Source organism: Pleurodeles waltl, chromosome 1_2, assembly GCF_031143425.1.
Source record: "Pleurodeles waltl isolate 20211129_DDA chromosome 1_2, aPleWal1.hap1.20221129, whole genome shotgun sequence".
NCBI lineage: Eukaryota > Metazoa > Chordata > Amphibia > Caudata > Salamandridae > Pleurodeles > Pleurodeles waltl.
Window position 1 is genome coordinate 1,347,975,388 of NC_090437.1, and position 24,371 is coordinate 1,347,999,758.

General features: G+C 46.3%; 1 protein-coding gene across 5 annotated transcripts in view; it reads right to left on the reverse strand.

Annotated features, from left to right (window-relative positions):
* Window positions 1–1,943: 1,943 nt before the first annotated feature.
* The window catches only part of LOC138252385 (uncharacterized), a 198,023-nt gene continuing 175,595 nt past the window's right edge, over window positions 1,944–24,371 (reverse strand). For all 5 annotated transcript variants that reach the window (XM_069205737.1, XM_069205736.1, XM_069205735.1 and 2 more), the window contains 2 exons: window positions 23,845–23,919; window positions 1,944–7,142 (listed from right to left, as the gene is read on the reverse strand). In XM_069205737.1, coding sequence (XP_069061838.1) covers window positions 5,770–7,142; window positions 23,845–23,919 — 1,448 coding nt within the window. In that variant the 3' untranslated portion in view covers window positions 1,944–5,769. The remainder of the gene's footprint in view (window positions 7,143–23,844; window positions 23,920–24,371) is intronic.

Sequence of the window (24,371 nt, forward strand, 5' to 3'; positions counted from 1 at the left end):
GCAGGGGGAGGTGAGAAGCACCTCCACCCAGTACAGGCTTTGTTCCTGCCCACAGAGTGACAAAGGCACTCTCCCCATGTGGCCAGCAACTTGTCTGGTTTGTGGCAGGCTGGCAGGAACTGGTCAGCCTACAATAGAAGTCGGATTGGTAGTCAGGGGGCATCTCTAAGATGCCCTCTGGGTGTATGTTACAATAAATTGCACACTGGCATCAGTGTGCATTTATTGGGCTGAGAAGTTTGATACCAAACTTCCCAGATTTCAGTGTAGCCATTATGGAACTGTGGAGTTCGTGTTTGACCAACTCCCAGACCATATACTCTTATGGCTACCCTGCACTTACAATGTCTAAGGTTTTGCTTAGACACTGTAGGGGCACAGTGGTCATGCACATGTGCCCTCACCTATGGTATAGTGCACCCTGCCTTAGGGCTGTAAGGCCTGCTAGAAGGGTGACTTATCTATGCCATGGGCAGTGTGAGGTTGGCATGGCACCCTGAGGGGAGTGCCATGTCGATTTTGTCTTTTTCTCCCCACCAGCACACACAAGCTGTGAGGCAGTGTGCACGTGCTGAGTGAGGGGTCCCCAGGGTGGCATAAGACATGCTGCAGGCCTTAGAGACCTTCTCTGGCATCAGGGCCCTTGGTACCAGGGGTACCAGTTACAAGGGACTTACCTAAGTGCCAGGGCTGTGCCAATTGTGGAGACAAAGCTACAGTTTAGGTAAAGAACACTGGTGCTGGGACCTGGTTAGCAGGGTCCCAGAACACTTTCAATCAAACCTTAGCATCAGCAAAGGCAAAAAGTCAGGGGGTAACAATGCCAAGGAGGCATTTCCTTACAGGGGGAAACAGCTTCCAGTGCGTTTATCTTTTAAACTAAACAAAACTGAATTTCTTCACGTTTTGCAGACACTTTGCCCATGGTCAAATACACCACTGCAGGGTTAATGCTTGGTGTGGCTGCAAGACATTGTGCTGGAGCAGTGCGGGCTGGGTTAGTATTTTGCATTACAAACTGTACTAATAGTCTATATATTGCTAAAAGCCCAATGTACAAGCGGCGCACATCAGCTACTGCCAAGATGCCTGCATCAGGATGCTTTGTATATGTGGCCAATTACTCAGAGGACCTAGCGTAACATGTAGTGTTGTATGGACGTAAGCCAGTTTTGGTGGTCTTGAAAAGATAGAAGTATCTCTATGTGTGCTCTGTATTGTGCAGGTGCTTAGCATGTGTAGAATGATGAAATATATTAGTGTTCCCATCAACAAGTGACCCAAGAGTAGGAAATTTCTGTTCTGTAAGCTTGATGAGCCTCAACCACAAATGTAACTGCACCCCCGGGCCGTAAGGCCATTAGCCAATAAATGATTATTGAGGGGAGGTCACATATTTACTGCAATTAACACCCGTTACGGATTCACCATGGTAAATTTACCTTTTGAGAGATAAGGACCCCAATTGAGGATTAATCCTTTTAAGGTTCAAGCTTGCACAACCCTCAGTCTAACATAGATACTACCTATCTAGCTGAGGAGGAAATTCTCAATACCACAGACATCTCCGTATATAGTATTGGGGTGCCTTTAGCACATAGTGAGACAGAGATACTCAGGGAGATCTGTAATTGAGCGCCTGACCAAACGTTGGTGGCGCCATGACTTGTTGGCTCTCATTGTACCAATGAGACTGCTGGGTTTGGGTGGCAGCACCACCAGGTTGTGGGGAACTTAAACCAATTCCACACCTTGTGACAACTGTCTGCATAACCTTCTCAGCCAGCTAGCAGCACCTCACCAGCACCTAGAAGCGGTGGTGATTTGAGGCAACCGTGCTCATGACATTCTGACTTCTCAGGGCAAAACGTGGTGGAACAGATCTCATCCTTTTCTCCCAGTTATATTCGGCTCACAAATAAAAAGACAAACAGAAGCAGAAATCAGTTCAATATATTTTATTGAATCAACTGTATTCCAGATAAAATGGCATGTACTGCAGTGATTAGGATGATAAAACATAATAATGTGGTGAAAAAGAAAGTGAATCATAAGAAAAGTCCCGCCACAGTGTCAGAATGCTAGGTGTTGGAATTCCCAACTATGCCGCTAAAGTACTGTATCCGAGCACAGCAGTGTTAGCCTTAAGACGCCCTTCAGAATCCCTGGGAAGACACCATCCCCCATACCTGGATTTGGTAGCAGCGAAGAGGGCAGTTAGTCTACTGAGAGGCCTCTCCCATGTAGGCAGAGAAAGACATTGTGTCTCAGCAGACAGCAGGAATGAGGCGACAGCATGCAGGGGCAATCTTATGGCTGGAACTGTCCCTCTAATGTACTGGGGGCACACAGATGTTTAATAATAAAACAGCTAATGTTCTAGGAAAACTGCCCTAACATAAAACACACGTTTCTGTGAAGTGCCAGAGATTGCGGTGTTCAACTTAGTGGCGGCAACAGATTGGAGACAGTCTTGAGCAGAGCACAGAACGTCAGAATACAAAGAATGAAAACAGTTTCTGTGCTAAAAGGATATAAGATAAAGTGAAATAAAACATTACAGAAGACGAGAGCTTCTGCTCACAAACTAAAAATGAATAAAATGAATTGCAACTTGACTAAAGGGCACAGGCTGCAGGACTATGGCTAAAATAACATGGCCATAAAGCTACTAAGGTACCCTTAAAACACCTGTATCCTCTACACCCACAGCATCACCCCTTAATCCAAGGTTGTTCCCTCCACACGGACAGCATCATCCCTCCAAGCCTGTATCCTCTAGACCCACATCATCATCCTTTCCTCTGAGGTTGTACCTTCTGGACCCACAGCATCATCCTTTCCTCCAAGCCTGTATCCTTTAGACCCACATCATCATCCTTTCGTATGAGTCTGTACCGTCTACATCCACAGCATTACCCCGTCCTATGAGGTTCCACCCTCTGTGCCCAGAGCTTCACCCCTTCGTCGGAGGTTGTACCCTTTACATCCACAGCATCATCCCTTCCTCCAAGGTTGTACCCTGTATATCAACAGCGTCATCCCTTCCTCAGAGTCAGTACACTCTACACCCACAGCGTCATCCCTGCCTCTGAGGTTGTACCTTCTGGACCCACAGCATCATCCCTTCCTCTGAGTCTGTACACCCTACAACCACAGCATCGTCCCTTCCTCCAAGGTTGTACACTCTATATCCACAGCATCATCCCTTCCTCTGAGTCAGTACACTCTACAACCACAGCGTCATCCCTGCCTCTGAGGTTGTACCTTCTGGACCCACAGCATCATCCCTTCCTCTGAGTCTGTACACCCTACAATCACAGCATCGGCCCTTCCTCTGAGCCTGTACCCTCTACACCCACAGCGTCATCCGTTCCTCTGAGTCTGTACACTCTACACCCACAGCATTATCCATTCATCCAAGCCTGTATCTTTAGACCCACATAATCATCCTTTCCTATGAGTCTGTACCCTCTACATCCACAGCATTACCCCGTCCTCTGAGGTTCCACCCTCTGTGCCCACAGCTTCACCCATTCGTCAGAGGTTGTACCCTTTACACCCACAGCAACATCCCTTGGTCAGAGGTTGTACCCTCTACACCCACAGCATCATCCCTTAATCCATGGTTGTACCCTCTACACCCACAGCATCATCCCTTAATCCATGGTTGTACCCTCTATACTCACAGCATCATCCCTTCTTCTGAGTCTTCACCCTCTACACCCACAGGGGCATATTTATACTCCGTTTGCGCCGAATTAGCGTCGTTTTTTTTGACGCAAATTTGGCGCAAAACTAACGCCATATTTATACTCTGGCGTTAGACGCGTCTAGCGCCAAAGTATGAGTAAAGAGCGTCATTTTTTTGCGTGAACGCCTTCCTTGCATTAATGAGATGCAAGGAAGGCGTTCCCGTCTAAAAAAATGACGGCGACGCAAATGCGTCGTATTTATACTCCCGGGCAAAAATCACGCCCGGGAGTGGTCGGGTCAAAAAACCCCGCATTTGCGCCACTTTTTAACGCCTGGGTCAGGGTAGGCGTTAAGGGGCCTGTGGGCTCAAAATGAGCCCACAGGTGCCCTCCCATGCCCCCAGGGACCCCCCCTGCCACCCTTGCCCACCCCAGGAGGACACCCAAGGCTGGAGGGACCCACCCCAGGGACATTCAGGTAAGTTCAGGTAAGTATAATTTTAAAAAAAAAAATTTTTTTTTTGGCATGGGGGGCCTGATTTGTGCCCCCCTACATGCCACAATGCCCAATGACCATGCCCAGGGGACATAAGTCCCCTGGGCATGGCCATTGGGCAAGGGGGCATGACTCCTGTCTTTACTAAGACAGGAGTCATATAAATGGCGTCTGGGCGTCGTTTCAAATGGCGCAAATCGGGTTAAGATGATTTTTTAGCGTCAACCTGAATTGCGCCATTTTAAGACGCCCTAACGCCATTTTTCCCAACGCCGGTGCTGCCTGGTGTACGTGTTTTTTTTCCACGCACACCAGGCAGCGCCGGTCTGCTTGCGCCGGCTAACGCCATTCAATAAATACGGCGCCCGCATAGCGCTTCAGAATGGCGTTAGCCGGCGCAAAATTCTTTGACGCTAAACTGCGTTAGCGCAGTTTAGCGTCAAAAAGTATAAATACGGGCCACAGTATCGTCCCTTCCTCTGAACCAGAGCTTCCCCAGATCCAGGTCTGCTTTTAGCACCACAGCATGCCACACACACTAGAGTCAATCCTCAGAGGTTCCTGCATCTCTGAGAAAGTTCCCTCCTGCAACTATGCTGTCCGTAGTCTTACCTATCGAGGTGGCTCCTGAGGCTACCAAGGAGACTGGATTAGATCCCCGTTGGGTCTGCAGAGAGCACAGATTTCAACAAGGATTCTTCTTGGATTACGTCAATTGATGTGAGGGTCAAAATGCAAGTGAGGTCCTTTCTGCAACGTCTCAACTGAATGCCAAAGGCTCTTATGGTCACAGAGATTAACAACTTGATCAGTATGCCTACTTATACCAAGTAGAAGACATCTGATGCCCCTTACTTAATAAGTACTAAAAACAAACATTTTGCATGCTGCTCTACAAATGAGTTTCAAGAGTTAGCATTTAACATGTTACAAGAACCAACCAGAAGCTCTGCACTTAGTCACTTCCTACACACAGCTGTGACTCGTGATAATCTGTCAGAACGTCAATGGAACTAGTTTAATATGCGCCATAGCGCCCTGAGCAGACTTACACCGCTTATGGAAATCAAAAGAAGAGTTTGAGCACTCGTGTTAGGAAATCTGGTATTAGCGGAAAGTGCTTTCGAGACAGCCATCTCTATTTCATAAATATTTACTATTTATTAGCTAGGAGGCACAGCTGACCCTACTAAGAGTCAATCCAATAAGATACTTTACAGAAATCGCTCTCTCATCCTAATAAGATCAATTATTTTTTAGCACTGACTCTGTGTCCCCCTTCAACCATGCCATGTTTTCATTAAAGAAAAATGGATGAAACCCAGAGATGTCTTTTTTAAGACTACTATGTTCTGTATATGCAATTCCTTTATTTATTCAGTAGGCAATGGCTAATGTTGTCCTAATTACCTCCTTGTCTTTCCCGAACATTTCTACTTCTGTTCTCAACTTTTGTAAAACCCCACAACAGCAGTAGAGGGCAAAAGGTTAGTCTAGACCTCAGGTGAGGTCTCCAGTTAATATTCTTCTCCTCACACAGGTAGTATTTGACTTTCGTAGCCTCCTCCCGTTACTTTTTCACGGTGGTGGTGATTCACTCTCATCTCTTTCATCAGTCTCCTGTCTCTTGTGTACGCGTCGTTGATGTGTATACAGATTTGACGAGCAGCTAAAACTCTTCTCGCATTCTGTACACGCGTACGGTTTCTCTCCAGTGTGTGTCCTTAAATGTTTAACAAGGCTTGAGTCACAACTGAAACCTTTCCCACATTCAGTGCATTCATACGGTTTTTCTCCAGTGTGTATTCTCTGATGCATCAGCATGCGGGAGGAGTAATTGAAACTCTTGCCACACTCACTACACTTGTAGGGTTTTGGGCCCAGGTGGGTATGCTTATGATTTAGCAGGACTGAGGATTGGGTAAAGCTCATCCCACATTCACTACAAGTGAATGGTTTTACCCCGGTGTGGATCCGCTGGTGAGTGACCAGGTTGGAAGACTGGTTGAAGCTCATCCCACACTCCCCACACTTGTACGGTTTCTCTCCCGTATGTATCCGTTGATGTTTGTACATGGTGGACAAATCAGTGAAACTTTTCCCACATTCAGCACATGTAAACGGTTTTTCGCCTGTATGCTTCCGCATGTGACATTTTAAATGATGTGCGGCATTAAAGCTCTTCCCACATTCGCTGCACGCATATGGTTTTTCGCCGGTGTGTGTCCGCTGGTGGGTACGCAAATTAGTGGAGATTGTGAAGCTCTTCCCACATTCAGTACATACATATGGTTTCTCTCCAGTGTGAGTTCGCTGATGTTTAGTAAGGGTTCCTGGGTCAGCAAATCTCTTGCTACAGTCCTTACACGCATAGGGCTTCTCGCCTGAATGTATCCGCTGATGCATCTTCAGGTATGAAGGCTCACGGAAGCTCTTTCCACATTCACTGCAGGTAAATGGTTTGGCGCCAATGTGAATGTGCTTGTGCTTGAGGAGATTGGCAGACTGGTTAAAGCTCATTCCACATTCATCACAAATATAAGGTTTCTCTCCTGTGTGTATCACTTTATGTTGGGTCATAATCTGTAAACTGCGGAAGCTTTTACCACAATCACTACAAGTATGTTGTTTCTTCTTTTTCTGGGTGTCCTCACTGTCAATGCTTGCATATTTCTTTCCATATTCTCTAAAAGTATATGTTCTCTCCCCTGCATGTATTTTAAGTTGTACTATGGGCTTGTCTGATTTGCTGTTACTTTTTTCATTTTGGTTGCATTCAGCTAGTTTATTTTCTGCTGAAGTGCTCTGCTTTCTTTGGCCAATGCTTAGCCTTTTTGTTTTTCTTTGGCCTTTTCTTGGCCGAACCTTTATTGATTGTGGTTTATCTGCTTTCAGTGTGTCAGTACTTTCTTGAAATTTCCTCTTTTTGAGTTTGTTCCGCAATCTGCTTCCTTGTAGAAAAAAAAAATAAGAAAGGAAAATGTTACTTACTGTGTAAGCATCTGTTTGTGGCATGTAGTGCTATAGATTCATATGCTGTGGATTCTGCTGCCGTGTAGTGATGGGCTTGGATGATTGTAACTTGTTTATCTTTGAAAAGTCGTTTGAATCGCGAGGTCTCAGTGACTGCTCCTCTGCTCTTGGGCCCTGACCCCATCGTTACATTGTTTTTCACCCACTGGGTGAGAGTAGAACAGAATAGCGTCCTTGTGCGCAGACAGAAACTATACATTGAAAGAGATCTGTAAGGAACACTGGCTTCGAGGGAGGAGGGTGTGTGCATGTCAATCTATGGCACCACATGCAGTGGACAGATGCTGCAGGTAATGCCAATGCGTTGGTAGCAGCTGTGGCCGTAGGCACACATGCTCTGCGTAGACTATATAGAAGGGGTCCCTCTAAGTGGTGGCTAGCCAGTAGATGGCGCAGAGATCTGAAATAGAGTCCTAAGGACTGTCTACCAACTTTAGCTTCCTACCTAGAAAGAATATCCATACATCAGTGTTTAGTGAAAATGTTCGGAGTGAACCACGTGGCAGCTTTACAAATATCTGCTATGAGAATAATTCCTAGACATGTAGGCTAGTCTCAACGTTTGTAAGTGTAGAAGGTAACAAATGATGTCTTGCATTGTAGGCTTATGATGTTCTATACATGTAGTGGACAAAACGCTTCCAATTAGCAGCACAGCAGGTGCATTTACTGGGCTTATGGGCTTCTCTGAGAATGTCCGTGCAGTCCAGGGGTAGTTTAAGGTAACCATACTCTAAGACTTCAGAAGCAAAATCGCCAGGTTAAGCTGTCTGGGTGACTTTGCTGTGGTTTAGTGTGAAAAGGTCCGGCCTGTAGCAGAGCTTCTCGTGGGGAGCGATCGTAATTTGTAAAAGGGTTGAGAACCATGGTTGTCTGGCCCCTACTGAAGTCACCAGGATAAGAGTGAGGGATGTTTGTTTGAGCTTCCAGACTACATAAGGAATCAACAGGAAAGGAGGAGGAAAAGTGTACACAAAGATCCCTAATTCATCCACAGGACACTGCCCATGGACTCCCATGCGGAAAGCTGGCAGTGACATTTGCTCAATTTTGAGTATCGTATGTGGCACAAAGGTCTATGTTTGGGGTGCCCCATCTTGGGAAGTAAGGGAGTAGGACTTGTGAGTGCAGTTTCCACTGATGGACTTGTTACTGCATCCTTCTGAGCAGGTCTGTAAAGTTGTTGTTCAGTTGTGGAAGATACTCTGCCAGGGGATGAGCATGGTAATGGATTGCCCAGTGCTAGATTTGCTGAGTTAAGGCCGAAAGATGAGGGACTGAATGCCTCCTTGTTTCTGTAGTTAGAACAGAACATGGTGGTCCTGTCTGTCTGCACAGGGACTACTTTGCCTTGAATCTGTTGAAGAAAAGCTTTCAGAGATATATGAATGGCAAACAGTTCCAAGTTGTTGATATAGAGGCCTCTTTGAGGAGGTCCCCACATACCTTGGACTGTCATGCTGCTGCGTGTGCTCCCCAGCTAACTAGAGGTGCCTTTGTGGTTATGGTCATTTGCTGAACTGGGTCTGCCCATCTACAGATTGTTGCTGTTTCACCACTTCAGACAGCGATTCGTTTGTTGCTGTTTCACCATTGCAGACAGCGATTCAGTTGTTGCCTTTTCACCACTGCAGACAGCGATTTGGTTGTTGCTTTTTCACCATTGCAGACAGTGATTCGTCTTGCCGTTACCAATGCTAGATACTCCGAGTGTGACCGCTGGCTTGAGAAGTATCCGAGAGTGGGCGCGTATGTAGTCAGGCATAAGGCACTGCGGCAATGCACAAAGTCCTCATTCTCAGAAGGTGCATTACTGTGAGAACTGGAAGTGGACGGAGTAGCTGAAAAAGAGGGAGAAGCTGCTGGAATGTTTGGACCCTTTGGGGGCTGGGGAAGGCTTTGCTCACTACTGAGTTAAGTACTCACCCTAGGAAAGGTTGAATCCGAAGTCAGACCTCTGGGTGTTCAGCAGGGAGACTGCAGTCGAGGTGTGGGCTAAGCACTCCTGTGTGCTTGATCTCTTCATCAGCCAATCATCGATATAGAGGAAGAAGCAAGCTCCTCCCCTTCTGAGGTGTATGGCTACCACCGCTCGGCACTTAGTAAAGAAACTTGGGACTGTGGTGACACCTAAGGGTAGTACTTTGAACTGAAAATGTTGACCACGTCCCATGAAGCGGAGGTAGCGCCGATGAGCGGCATGGGTAGGGATGTGAAAGTTGAGGTCCTTCAGGTCTAGTGTGGTCATGAAGCCAGCTTGCTGCATTAGGGAGATGACAACCTGTAGGGTGACCATGTGTTCTGATAGGATGTATCTCTTGACAGGATGGAGGTCGAGGATGGGTCTGAGGGAGCCGTCCTTCTTGGGAATCAGGAAGTACATGGAGTAGACACTTTGCCCTGGTGCTTATGGGGCACTGGCTCTATGGTTCCTTTGAAAAGGAGCATGTGAACCTCCCTTGAGATGTTCTGGGCTGACTGTGGGTGCAAGGAGGAATGATTGGAGAGGTTGAAATTAGATCTAGGCAGCAGCCGTGCTTGATGATGGATAGAAAGTACCGGTCCATGGTGCTCCCTTTTCACCTTCCCAGGTGTTGGGTGATTGGGGGAGGGGGTAAGGAGGAGGCAATTTTTGGAGGTTGAGGCTCCCTTACTAGGGGTATCTATGCCCCAGCCCTTGCTGCTGTTTCCTCTGAAAGGACTGTGTGTGAGGCTTCTCCTGCCGGTAGAGTAGTTTGGGGAACCCCCCACCTTTTGGCGAGGTATCCAAAAGTACCCCATCTCAGAAAGTACCAGTAAGGCAGCCATAGGCTTTGCTGTCCTGTCTGCATTTTTCTTGATTTTCTTAAAAATGTTGTGAAAATGCCAGGTCATCAACAGTATTCACTCGAGGTATGGTCTTGAAGAGTTCACCAGAGCTGTTCAAAGTGGAGGGAACATCCTCAGGTGCTTGTACTTCCTCCTAGAGCTCCTCCTCAACCAAAAATCAGGTGACTCAACAAGTGCTTCTCTTCTTCAGCGCCAAGGGTATTGACCTTGACAAAGAGCTCCATCTTTTCTGAGGAGGATTGCGCCATCCTGCACAGGTCACACCATCGGTCTCAGCATTGGCATAGAGACTTTTTACTGTGGAACAGCGGGCAACAGCCCTCGTCGTGCTCCAGTGAGAGGGAAAGGTTGCAGACGGTGTGAAGATTGGACCAAGGACTATTTAGAGTGACACTGGGGGTATTTCTTGAATTGCGTTCATTCCATTACCTCAGGTACGTCGAGCATGTCTTCATTCTCCAAAGGACAGGCCTGATACGCGCCAGCCAGGGAGGCCTCAAGGGCTCAAACAATTAAAGAACTGGGGGAATGGAATTGGTGCAGTCAGCAATGGAAGAAATCTTCTTGTAAGAAGAGTAGAAAAGAATGGACTCCGAGGCCCCGACGGGAACCGTCAAACCCATTGAGACCGGGAGTGTGCTGAATCATATCTGAAGCCAATGGAAGAGAAAACCAGTCTAACACTGGGGGCCGCACCCATACACAGCCAAGACCAGAAGAGCCACGAAGACCTTGTGAATCTAAAGACTTCTTTGAAGATAAACAAGTTGCATTTGTTCGACCCAAATCCTAGATGGCATGAGTATGTACAGCATGTGTATCTACAGCCACACATGCTACAATGAATTTCATAATGAGGCAGGCATTTGGTGGATAAATTGCTTGCCATAGTTTAAGTAACAAACAACAAAACACAATGTAATTTCTTTTAGAGAGCTTACTTTTAAACGTTGTGTACACCACAGACACTCTATTAGTGTAAGACAATATATACATATATATTTTCACTGAAAAACACAAAGGTTAAAGTAACACTACAATTAGGTGAACTTGTCAGTGACAACATTAAAGTGTTGAACTAAGAAAAAAACCCACAGAAACTCCTGTTACAGGTAGTAGCGCTGGGTTTAACTTGCAGCCCCGCCATACACTGCTTATGACCTCACATATTACATCACTTATGACATATTCTATGACATCATTTATGCCATCACTAATGACATCATTGATGACATCATCCAACGACTGTGTTTATTTTATAGTTTCCATTGTGGTGGATAACTACCATATCACTTCTCTACTCAATGTAGTACAGCCTGCGTCCAGCTAACGGGTGTAAGTGTTTAACGCATGTGCTCCTAACGCACCACAGGTGTGTACTGGCATTGAATACTGTATAAATCTTTGTGTTAAAGAGTAACTGTGTGTAGATGATGGTTGAACACTTGCATCCAGTATGTTCCACACACCTTTTTTGGTTCTGTAGAAAACGTTTGCAATGGGAGAAAGATTTTACGTAGTAGATACTAAGGTCCGTATTTATAGAATTGTGGCACAGCAAAGCAAGTCTCCTTGCTTCGTTGAGTCACAGGGAAAGGGCAGGAATGTGCTGCATTTAAAGGAATACGGCGCATTTCTACCTTTCTCCCCATACTGGCGCTTTTTTGACAGCCTTGCACCAATGCGGTGCCTGCGCTGTAAGGAGGATTGTTCTTTTGTAGGAAGGGACACCTTCCAGCACAAAAACAATCCAGAGCGCAGCACAAATAGAAAAAGGAAGTAATAGGGAGAGATATAGATATTTCTGCTTGTTACGCTTTACCTGGGAAGGTGTACGGTTTTGGCACATTCCCAGGTCTGTCACTCATGGCAACCTGGGAATGCATCAATGTCCATGAATGTTGTGTGGAAACACCTATTAAACGTCCCCCTGGAGCAGAGTAATGCAATACAACGCTGTCAGTGCCACACAAAGTGGCCATGCGTGGCTTCATACATCTCACTTAAAGTTTGCATCGCGCATATACCACACTGCGTGGTGCAAGTGAAACGCAACTGGGCTCATGACTATGGCCCAACGTATTGTAAGAAGCCTTGAGTTATTAGACAGCCTTGTCTCAGGTAGACAATTTCTACACAAGATAACAGACTGTGTGCACCAGGTCCTAACCCATGTACATGTGCTTGTTTAGCTTCAGAAGATGGGCTCTCTGCGAAGTTTCCACTGTAGTATGAAGGCTGTGTTAATATGATCTTTAGCACATTCAGACCTTGGGAATTTTAAGTGCATCGTGTCTTTTTTTATAAGTATTGTATAGACTATACACTGTTCTAAATAGATACGGCCAGATGTACCAATGGACTTTACCCATTCTGTGTCCATGGGAAAAAGCTTCAGTACATATGACCCCTACTTTTTAAATACTCTGGGGTGTATTTATCATGAGTTTCAGTGTCTGCAAACAATGTGATACAGAGGAAACTCTGCTTACAGCACCCACGTATTCACTTAATTTCTCACTGTAGGTTCGGTGGCTGTCAGGGGTCTGATACAGCTAAAGGTTGTCTGAAGTAGGCCATTAACTTTGGAACAGACGCTGAGTATCTTGAAGCTGTAAACAGACTGAACATTGTGTAATGATGGTTCTGATATACCTGGGGTTGATTGTTAAAGTGAACTAGGCTACACATGTGTCGCTACACCGAAGGGCAAAAAAGCTTGGATGATGTCATCAGTGATGGCATGAATGATGTCATAGAGCATGTCATTTGTGAGGTCATAAGCAGTACATGGTGGGGAAGCAAGTTATACCTAGCGCTACTACCTGTAACATGAATTTCTGTGGATTTTTTTTGCATTCAAAAAGTTAATGTAATAACTGACATTTTCACCTAACTATAACGTTAGTGTAATCTTTATTTTTTTCAGGGAATTTCTATGTTTTTTAAAAAACAAAGTATTATTTTATTCCCATCCCTAAAGCCAACTCCCTGCCGCGTACGGCCGATTGGCCACACATTGTCTCGGCTGATCGGCGTATATTGCTGCTCCACATGCTAAGCCATCAGCCATGTATACACTATTGATGTACACACTGAGTGTACAAGTCTGATATCTGCTATCCCAGCAGCACTGCGTGTACCAGTCTGATATCTGCCCTCCCAGCAGCAGTGTGTACAAGTCTAATATTTGCTATTCCAGCAGCATTGTGTGTACATAACTGATATCTGCTATCCCAGCAGCAGTGTGCACAAGTCTGATATCTGCTATCCAGGCAGCATTATGTGTGCAAGTCTAATATCTGCTATCCAGGCAGCACTATGTGTACAAGTCTGATATCTGCTATCCCAGCAGCAGTGTGTACAAGTCTGAAATCTGCTATCCGAGCAGTAGTGTGTGCATGTCTGATATCTGCTATCCCAGGAGCAGTGTGTACACGTCTGATATCTGCTATCCAGGCAGCACTATTTGTACAAGACTGATATCTGCGATCCCCGCAGCAGCGTGTACAAGTCTGATATCTGCTATCCCAACAGCACTGCGTGTACCAGTCTGATATCTGCCCTCCCAGCAGCAGTGTGTACAAGTCTAATATTTGCTATTCCAGCAGCATTGTGTGTACATAACTGATATCTGCTATCCCAGCAGCAGTGTGCACAAGTCTGACATCTGCTATCCAGGCAGCACTATGTTTGCATGTCTGATATCTGCTATCCCAGCAGTAGTGTGTACAAGTCTGATATCTGCTATCCCAGCAGCAGTGTGTACAAGTCTGATATCTGCTATCCCGGCAGCAGTGTGTACAAGTCTGATATCTGCTATCCCAGCAGCAGTGTGCACAAGTTTGATATCTGCTATCCAGGCAGCAGTGTGTACAAGTCTGATATCTGCTATCCCAGCAGCAGTGTGTACAAGTCTGATATCTGCTATCCCAGCAGCAGTGTGTACAAGTCTGATATCTGTTATCCAGGCAGCAGTGTGTACAGGTCTGACATCTGCTATCCCAGCAGTAGTGTGTGCAAGTCTGATATCTGCTATCCCAGCAGCAGTGTGTACATGTTTGATATCTGCTATCCCAGGAGCAGTTTGTACAAGTCTGATATCTGCTATCCCAGCAGCAGTGTGTACAAGTCTGATATTTGCTATCCCAGCAGCAGTGCATGTACAAGTCTGATATCTGCTATCCCAGCAGCAGTGTGCACAAATCTGATATCTGCTATCCAGGCAGCAGTGTGTACAAGTCTGATATCTGCTATCCCAGAAGCAGTGTGTACAAGTCTGATATCTGCTATCCCAGCAGCAGTGTGCACAAGTCTGATATCTGCTATCCAGGCAGCAGTGTGTACAAGTCTGATATCTGCTATCCCAGCAGTAGTGTGTGCAAGTCTGATATCTGATATCCCAGCAGCAGTGTGTACAGGTTTGATATCTGCTATCCCAGGAGCAGTGTGTACAAGTCTGATATCTGCTATCCCAGCAGCAGTGTGTACAAGTCTGATATCTGCTATCCCAGCAGCAGTGCATGTACAAGTCTGATATCTGCTATCCAGGCAGCTGTGTGAACAAGTATGATATCTGCTATCCAGGCAGCAGTGTGTACAAGTCTGATATCTGCTATCCCAGCAGTAGTGTGTACAAGTCTGATATCTGTTATCCCAGCAGTAGTGGGTACAAGTCTGATATCTGCTATCCCAGCAGCAGTGTGTACAAGTTTGATATCTGCTATCCCAGGAGCAGTGTGTACAAGTCTGATATCTGCTATCCCAGCAGCAGTGTGTACAAGTCTGATATCTGCTATCCCAGCAGCTGTGCATGTACAAGTCTGATATCTGCTATCCCAGCAGCAGTGTGCACAAGTCTGATATCTGCTATCCCAACAGCACTGCGTGTACCAGTCTGATATCTGCCCTCCCAGCAGCAGTGTGTACAAGTCTAATATTTGCTATTCCAGCAGCATTGTGTGTACATAACTGATATCTGCTATCCCAGCAGCAGTGTGCACAAGTCTGATATCTGCTATCCAGGCAGCATTATGTGTGCATGTCTGATATCTGCTATCCCAGCAGTAGTGTGTACAAGTCTGATATCTGCTATCCCAGCAGCAGTGTGTACAAGTCTGATATCTGCTATCCCGGCAGCAGTGTGTACAAGTCTGATATCTGCTATCCCAGCAGCAGTGTGCACAAGTTTGATATCTGCTATCCAGGCAGCAGTGTGTACAAGTCTGATATCTGCTATCCCAGCAGCAGTGTGTACAAGTCTGATATCTGCTATCCCAGCAGCAGTGTGTACAAGTCTGATATCTGTTATCCAGGCAGCAGTGTGTACAAGTCTGACATCTGCTATCCCAGCAGTAGTGTGTGCAAGTCTGATATCTGCTATCCCAGCAGCAGTGTGTACAAGTTTGATATCTGCTATCCCAGGAGCAGTTTGTACAAGTCTGATATCTGCTATCCCAGCAGCAGTGTGTACAAGTCTGATATTTGCTATCCCAGCAGCAGTGCATGTACAAGTCTGATATCTGCTATCCCAGCAGCAGTGTGCACAAGTCTGATATCTGCTATCCAGGCAGCAGTGTGTACAAGTCTGATATCTGCTATCCCAGAAGCAGTGTGTACAAGTCTGATATCTGCTATCCCAGCAGCAGTGTGCACAAGTCTGATATCTGCTATCCAGGCAGCAGTGTGTACAAGTCTGATATCTGCTATCCCAGCAGTAGTGTGTGCAAGTCTGATATCTGCTATCCCAGCAGCAGTGTGTACAGGTTTGATATCTGCTATCCCAGGAGCAGTGTGTACAAGTCTGATATCTGCTATCCCAGCAGCAGTGTGTACAAGTCTGATATCTGCTATCACAGCAGCAGTGCATGTACAAGTCTGATATCTGCTATCCAGGCAGCTGTGTGTACAAGTATGATATCTGCTATCCAGGCAGCAGTGTGTACAAGTCTGATATCTGCTATCCCAGCAGTAGTGTGTACAAGTCTGATATCTGTTATCCCAGCAGTAGTGGGTACAAGTCTGATATCTGCTATCCCAGCAGCAGTGTGTACAAGTTTGATATCTGCTATCCCAGGAGCAGTGTGTACAAGTCTGATATCTGCTATCCCAGCAGCAGTGTGTACAAGTCTGATATCTGCTATCCCAGCAGCAGTGCATGTACAAGTCTGATATCTGCTATCCCAGCAGCAGTGTGCACAAGTCTGATATCTGCTATCCAGGCAGCAGTGTGTACAAGTCTGATATCTGCTATCCCAGAAGCAGTGTGTACAAGTCTGATATCTGCTATCCCAGCAGCAGTGTGCACAAGTCTGATATCTGCTATCCCAACAGCACTGCGTGTACCAGTCTGATATCTGCCCTCCCAGCAGCAGTGTGTACAAGTCTAATATTTGCTATTCCAGCAGCATTGTGTGTACATAACTGATATCTGCTATCCCAGCAGCAGTGTGCACAAGTCTGATATCTGCTATCCAGGCAGCATTATGTGTGCATGTCTGATATCTGCTATCCCAGCAGTAGTGTGTACAAGTCTGATATCTGCTATCCCAGCAGCAGTGTGTACAAGTCTGATATCTGCTATCCCGGCAGCAGTGTGTACAAGTCTGATATCTGCTATCCCAGCAGCAGTGTGCACAAGTTTGATATCTGCTATCCAGGCAGCAGTGTGTACAAGTCTGATATCTGCTATCCCAGCAGCAGTGTGTACAAGTCTGATATCTGCTATCCCAGCAGCAGTGTGTACAAGTCTGATATCTGTTATCCAGGCAGCAGTGTGTACAAGTCTGACATCTGCTATCCCAGCAGTAGTGTGTGCAAGTCTGATATCTGCTATCCCAGCAGCAGTGTGTACAAGTTTGATATCTGCTATCCCAGGAGCAGTTTGTACAAGTCTGATATCTGCTATCCCAGCAGCAGTGTGTACAAGTCTGATATTTGCTATCCCAGCAGCAGTGCATGTACAAGTCTGATATCTGCTATCCCAGCAGCAGTGTGCACAAGTCTGATATCTGCTATCCAGGCAGCAGTGTGTACAAGTCTGATATCTGCTATCCCAGAAGCAGTGTGTACAAGTCTGATATCTGCTATCCCAGCAGCAGTGTGCACAAGTCTGATATCTGCTATCCAGGCAGCAGTGTGTACAAGTCTGATATCTGCTATCCCAGCAGTAGTGTGTGCAAGTCTGATATCTGCTATCCCAGCAGCAGTGTGTACAGGTTTGATATCTGCTATCCCAGGAGCAGTGTGTACAAGTCTGATATCTGCTATCCCAGCAGCAGTGTGTACAAGTCTGATATCTGCTATCACAGCAGCAGTGCATGTACAAGTCTGATATCTGCTATCCAGGCAGCTGTGTGTACAAGTATGATATCTGCTATCCAGGCAGCAGTGTGTACAAGTCTGATATCTGCTATCCCAGCAGTAGTGTGTACAAGTCTGATATCTGTTATCCCAGCAGTAGTGGGTACAAGTCTGATATCTGCTATCCCAGCAGCAGTGTGTACAAGTTTGATATCTGCTATCCCAGGAGCAGTGTGTACAAGTCTGATATCTGCTATCCCAGCAGCAGTGTGTACAAGTCTGATATCTGCTATCCCAGCAGCAGTGCATGTACAAGTCTGATATCTGCTATCCCAGCAGCAGTGTGCACAAGTCTGATATCTGCTATCCAGGCAGCAGTGTGTACAAGTCTGATATCTGCTATCCCAGAAGCAGTGTGTACAAGTCTGATATCTGCTATCCCAGCAGCAGTGTGCACAAGTCTGATATCTGCTATCCAGGCAGCAGTGTGTACAAGTCTGATATCTGCTATCCCAGCAGTAGTGTGTGCAAGTCTGATATCTGCTATCCCAGCAGCAGTGTGTACAGGTTTGATATCTGCTATCCCAGGAGCAGTGTGTACAAGTCTAATATCTGCTATCCCAGCAGCAGTGTGTCCAAGTCTGATATCTGCTATCCCAGCAGCAGTGCATGTACAAGTCTGATATCTGCTATCCAGGCAGCTGTGTGTACAAGTCTGATATCTGCTATCCCAGCAGTAGTGGGTACAAGTCTGATATCTGCTATCCCAGCAGTAGTGTGTGCAAGTCTGATATCTGCTATCCCAGCAGCAGTGTGTACAGGTTTGATATCTGCTATCCCAGGAGCAGTGTGTACAAGTCTGATATCTGCTATCCCAGCAGCAGTGTGTACAAGTCTGATATCTGCTATCACAGCAGCAGTGCATGTACAAGTCTGATATCTGCTATCCAGGCAGCTGTGTGTACAAGTCTGATATCTGCTATCCAGGCAGCAGTGTGTACAAGTCTAATATTTGCTATTCCAGCAGCATTGTGTGTACATAACTGATATCTGCTATCCCAGCAGCAGTGTGCACAAGTCTGATATCTGCTATCCCAGCAGCAGTGTGTACAAGTTTGATATCTGCTATCCCAGGAGCAGTTTGTACAAGTCTGATATCTGCTATCCCAGCAGCAGTGTGTACAAGTCTGATATTTGCTATCCCAGCAGCAGTGCATGTACAAGTCTGATATCTGCTATCCCAGCAGCAGTGTGCACAAGTCTGATATCTGCTATCCAGGCAGCAGTGTGTACAAGTCTGATATCTGCTATCCCAGAAGCAGTGTGTACAAGTCTGATATCTGCTATCCCAGCAGCAGTGTGCACAAGTCTGATATCTGCTATCCAGGCAGCAGTGTGTACAAGTCTGATATCTGCTATCCCAGCAGTAGTGTGTGCAAGTCTGATATCTGCTATCCCAGCAGCAGTGTGTACAGGTTTGATATCTGCTATCCCAGGAGCAGTGTGTACAAGTCTGATATCTGCTATCCCAGCAGCAGTGTGTACAAGTCTGATATCTGCTATCACAGCAGCAGTGCATGTACAAGTCTGATATCTGCTATCCAGGCAGCTGTGTGTACAAGTATGATATCTGCTATCCAGGCAGCAGTGTGTACAAGTCTGATATCTGCTATCCCAGCAGTAGTGTGTACAAGTCTGATATCTGTTATCCCAGCAGTAGTGGGTACAAGTCTGATATCTGCTATCCCAGCAGCAGTGTGTACAAGTTTGATATCTGCTATCCCAGGAGCAGTGTGTACAAGTCTGATATCTGCTATCCCAGCAGCAGTGTGTACAAGTCTGATATCTGCTATCCCAGCAGCAGTGCATGTACAAGTCTGATATCTGCTATCCCAGCAGCAGTGTGCACAAGTCTGATATCTGCTATCCAGGCAGCAGTGTGTACAAGTCTGATATCTGCTATCCCAGAAGCAGTGTGTACAAGTCTGATATCTGCTATCCCAGCAGCAGTGTGCACAAGTCTGATATCTGCTATCCCAACAGCACTGCGTGTACCAGTCTGATATCTGCCCTCCCAGCAGCAGTGTGTACAAGTCTAATATTTGCTATTCCAGCAGCATTGTGTGTACATAACTGATATCTGCTATCCCAGCAGCAGTGTGCACAAGTCTGATATCTGCTATCCAGGCAGCATTATGTGTGCATGTCTGATATCTGCTATCCCAGCAGTAGTGTGTACAAGTCTGATATCTGCTATCCCAGCAGCAGTGTGTACAAGTCTGATATCTGCTATCCCGGCAGCAGTGTGTACAAGTCTGATATCTGCTATCCCAGCAGCAGTGTGCACAAGTTTGATATCTGCTATCCAGGCAGCAGTGTGTACAAGTCTGATATCTGCTATCCCAGCAGCAGTGTGTACAAGTCTGATATCTGCTATCCCAGCAGCAGTGTGTACAAGTCTGATATCTGTTATCCAGGCAGCAGTGTGTACAAGTCTGACATCTGCTATCCCAGCAGTAGTGTGTGCAAGTCTGATATCTGCTATCCCAGCAGCAGTGTGTACAAGTTTGATATCTGCTATCCCAGGAGCAGTTTGTACAAGTCTGATATCTGCTATCCCAGCAGCAGTGTGTACAAGTCTGATATTTGCTATCCCAGCAGCAGTGCATGTACAAGTCTGATATCTGCTATCCCAGCAGCAGTGTGCACAAGTCTGATATCTGCTATCCAGGCAGCAGTGTGTACAAGTCTGATATCTGCTATCCCAGAAGCAGTGTGTACAAGTCTGATATCTGCTATCCCAGCAGCAGTGTGCACAAGTCTGATATCTGCTATCCAGGCAGCAGTGTGTACAAGTCTGATATCTGCTATCCCAGCAGTAGTGTGTGCAAGTCTGATATCTGCTATCCCAGCAGCAGTGTGTACAGGTTTGATATCTGCTATCCCAGGAGCAGTGTGTACAAGTCTGATATCTGCTATCCCAGCAGCAGTGTGTACAAGTCTGATATCTGCTATCACAGCAGCAGTGCATGTACAAGTCTGATATCTGCTATCCAGGCAGCTGTGTGTACAAGTATGATATCTGCTATCCAGGCAGCAGTGTGTACAAGTCTGATATCTGCTATCCCAGCAGTAGTGTGTACAAGTCTGATATCTGTTATCCCAGCAGTAGTGGGTACAAGTCTGATATCTGCTATCCCAGCAGCAGTGTGTACAAGTTTGATATCTGCTATCCCAGGAGCAGTGTGTACAAGTCTGATATCTGCTATCCCAGCAGCAGTGTGTACAAGTCTGATATCTGCTATCCCAGCAGCAGTGCATGTACAAGTCTGATATCTGCTATCCCAGCAGCAGTGTGCACAAGTCTGATATCTGCTATCCAGGCAGCAGTGTGTACAAGTCTGATATCTGCTATCCCAGAAGCAGTGTGTACAAGTCTGATATCTGCTATCCCAGCAGCAGTGTGCACAAGTCTGATATCTGCTATCCAGGCAGCAGTGTGTACAAGTCTGATATCTGCTATCCCAGCAGTAGTGTGTGCAAGTCTGATATCTGCTATCCCAGCAGCAGTGTGTACAGGTTTGATATCTGCTATCCCAGGAGCAGTGTGTACAAGTCTAATATCTGCTATCCCAGCAGCAGTGTGTCCAAGTCTGATATCTGCTATCCCAGCAGCAGTGCATGTACAAGTCTGATATCTGATATCCAGGCAGCTGTGTGTACAAGTCTGATATCTGCTATCCCAGCAGTAGTGGGTACAAGTCTGATATCTGCTATCCCAGCAGTAGTGTGTGCAAGTCTGATATCTGCTATCCCAGCAGCAGTGTGTACAGGTTTGATATCTGCTATCCCAGGAGCAGTGTGTACAAGTCTGATATCTGCTATCCCAGCAGCAGTGTGTACAAGTCTGATATCTGCTATCACAGCAGCAGTGCATGTACAAGTCTGATATCTGCTATCCAGGCAGCTGTGTGTACAAGTCTGATATCTGCTATCCAGGCAGCAGTGTGTACAAGTCTAATATTTGCTATTCCAGCAGCATTGTGTGTACATAACTGATATCTGCTATCCCAGCAGCAGTGTGCACAAGTCTGATATCTGCTATCCAGGCAGCACTATGTGTGCATGTCTGATATCTGCTATCCCAGCAGTAGTGTGTACAAGTCTGATATCTGCTATCCCAGCAGCAGTGTGTACAAGTCTGATATCTGCTATCCCGGCAGCAGTGTGTACAAGTCTGATATCTGCTATCCCAGCAGCAGTGTGCACAAGTTTGATATCTGCTATCCAGGCAGCAGTGTGTACAAGTCTGATATCTGCTATCCCAGCAGCAGTGTGTACAAGTCTGATATCTGCTATCCCAGCAGCAGTGTGTACAAGTCTGATATCTGTTATCCAGGCAGCAGTGTGTACAAGTCTGACATCTGCTATCCCAGCAGTAGTGTGTGCAAGTCTGATATCTGCTATCCCAGCAGCAGTGTGTACAAGTTTGATATCTGCTATCCCAGGAGCAGTTTGTACAAGTCTGATATCTGCTATCCCAGCAGCAGTGTGTACAAGTCTGATATTTGCTATCCCAGCAGCAGTGCATGTACAAGTCTGATATCTGCTATCCCAGCAGCAGTGTGCACAAGTCTGATATCTGCTATCCAGGCAGCAGTGTGTACAAGTCTGATATCTGCTATCCCAGAAGCAGTGTGTACAAGTCTGATATCTGCTATCCCAGCAGCAGTGTGCACAAGTCTGATATCTGCTATCCAGGCAGCAGTGTGTACAAGTCTGATATCTGCTATCCCAGCAGTAGTGTGTGCAAGTCTGATATCTGCTATCCCAGCAGCAGTGTGTACAGGTTTGATATCTGCTATCCCAGGAGCAGTGTGTACAAGTCTGATATCTGCTATCCCAGCAGCAGTGTGTACAAGTCTGATATCTGCTATCACAGCAGCAGTGCATGTACAAGTCTGATATCTGCTATCCAGGCAGCTGTGTGTACAAGTATGATATCTGCTATCCAGGCAGCAGTGTGTACAAGTCTGATATCTGCTATCCCAGCAGTAGTGTGTGCAAGTCTGATATCTGCTATCCCAGCAGCAGTGTGTACAGGTTTGATATCTGCTATCCCAGGAGCAGTGTGTACAAGTCTAATATCTGCTATCCCAGCAGCAGTGTGTCCAAGTCTGATATCTGCTATGCCAGCAGCAGTGCATGTACAAGTCTGATATCTGCTATCCAGGCAGCTGTGTGTACAAGTCTGATATCTGCTATCCCAGCAGTAGTGGGTACAAGTCTGATATCTGCTATCCCAGCAGTAGTGTGTGCAAGTCTGATATCTGCTAACCCAGCAGCAGTGTGTACAGGTTTGATATCTGCTATCCCAGGAGCAGTGTGTACAAGTCTGATATCTGCTATCCCAGCAGCAGTGTGTACAAGTCTGATATCTGCTATCACAGCAGCAGTGCATGTACAAGTCTGATATCTGCTATCCAGGCAGCTGTGTGTACAAGTATGATATCTGCTATCCAGGCAGCAGTGTGTACAAGTCTGATATCTGCTATCCCAGCAGTAGTGTGTACAAGTCTGATATCTGTTATCCCAGCAGTAGTGGGTACAAGTCTGATATCTGCTATCCCAGCAGCAGTGTGTACAAGTTTGATATCTGCTATCCCAGGAGCAGTGTGTACAAGTCTGATATCTGCTATCCCAGCAGCAGTGTGTACAAGTCTGATATCTGCTATCCCAGCAGCAGTGCATGTACAAGTCTGATATCTGCTATCCCAGCAGCAGTGTGCACAAGTCTGATATCTGCTATCCAGGCAGCAGTGTGTACAAGTCTGATATCTGCTATCCCAGAAGCAGTGTGTACAAGTCTGATATCTGCTATCCCAGCAGCAGTGTGCACAAGTCTGATATCTGCTATCCAGGCAGCAGTGTGTACAAGTCTGATATCTGCTATCCCAGCAGTAGTGTGTGCAAGTCTGATATCTGCTATCCCAGCAGCAGTGTGTACAGGTTTGATATCTGCTATCCCAGGAGCAGTGTGTACAAGTCTAATATCTGCTATCCCAGCAGCAGTGTGTCCAAGTCTGATATCTGCTATCCCAGCAGCAGTGCATGTACAAGTCTGATATCGGCTATCCAGGCAGCTGTGTGTACAAGTCTGATATCTGCTATCCCAGCAGTAGTGGGTACAAGTCTGATATCTGCTATCCCAGCAGCAGTGTGTACAAGTTTGATATCTGCTATCCCAGGAGCAGTGTGTGCAAGTCTGATATCTGCTATCCCAGCAGCAGTGTGTACAAGTCTGATATCTGCTATCCCAGGAGCAGTGTGTAGAAGTCTGACACCAGACGGCTGGATTCATTGCTGTATATTGCACCTCAGTGGGGCTTTGGAGAAGTATACATTATCCCACCAGAGAGGTGTACAGATTTCATGTACCCACGATGATTTCCTGAATCCTCCTGAAAGTTACGCATAGAGGGTTTCTACCTGTTGTAGAAGCTGTCGGTTTCTTGGGAGGGGAGGAGACAGTTGTCCTTCTACAGGTCTGTAACAAATCTGGATCTGCAAGAAAATATATATGTTGAATTTTTGTTAAAAGTGGTCTTGAGAAGCTAGACCTTCTATTTAGAGTTATCTGTTGCATGACTGGAACAATCATACAGCATACAAATGACAGGTTAATGAGGAGTCCTGGGCATTAAGGGGGGGTGCATAGTCATTCCCCCCAGACATTGTGCACCAGCGTGCGGAGGATCTCTAATCCATCTTTAAAGTGCCAGCAGCTGGCAACTGCGCCAAGAAGCCACTGCTCTCTTTCACTGAGGATGCCCCCGAGTCCACAGCGGTCCCGGGAGTGGCGCATTCATCGTCGTAGGCACCATGTCCTTGTTAAAGGTGTTGTGGCTCAAACAGGGAAAGTGCACTAAGACTAACCACTTACTTAAGCTGAAACACTCACGTCTCTGAGGACGGTGCGGCACTCAGGCAGGACCCCAGTTCTAGATGAAAGTGTG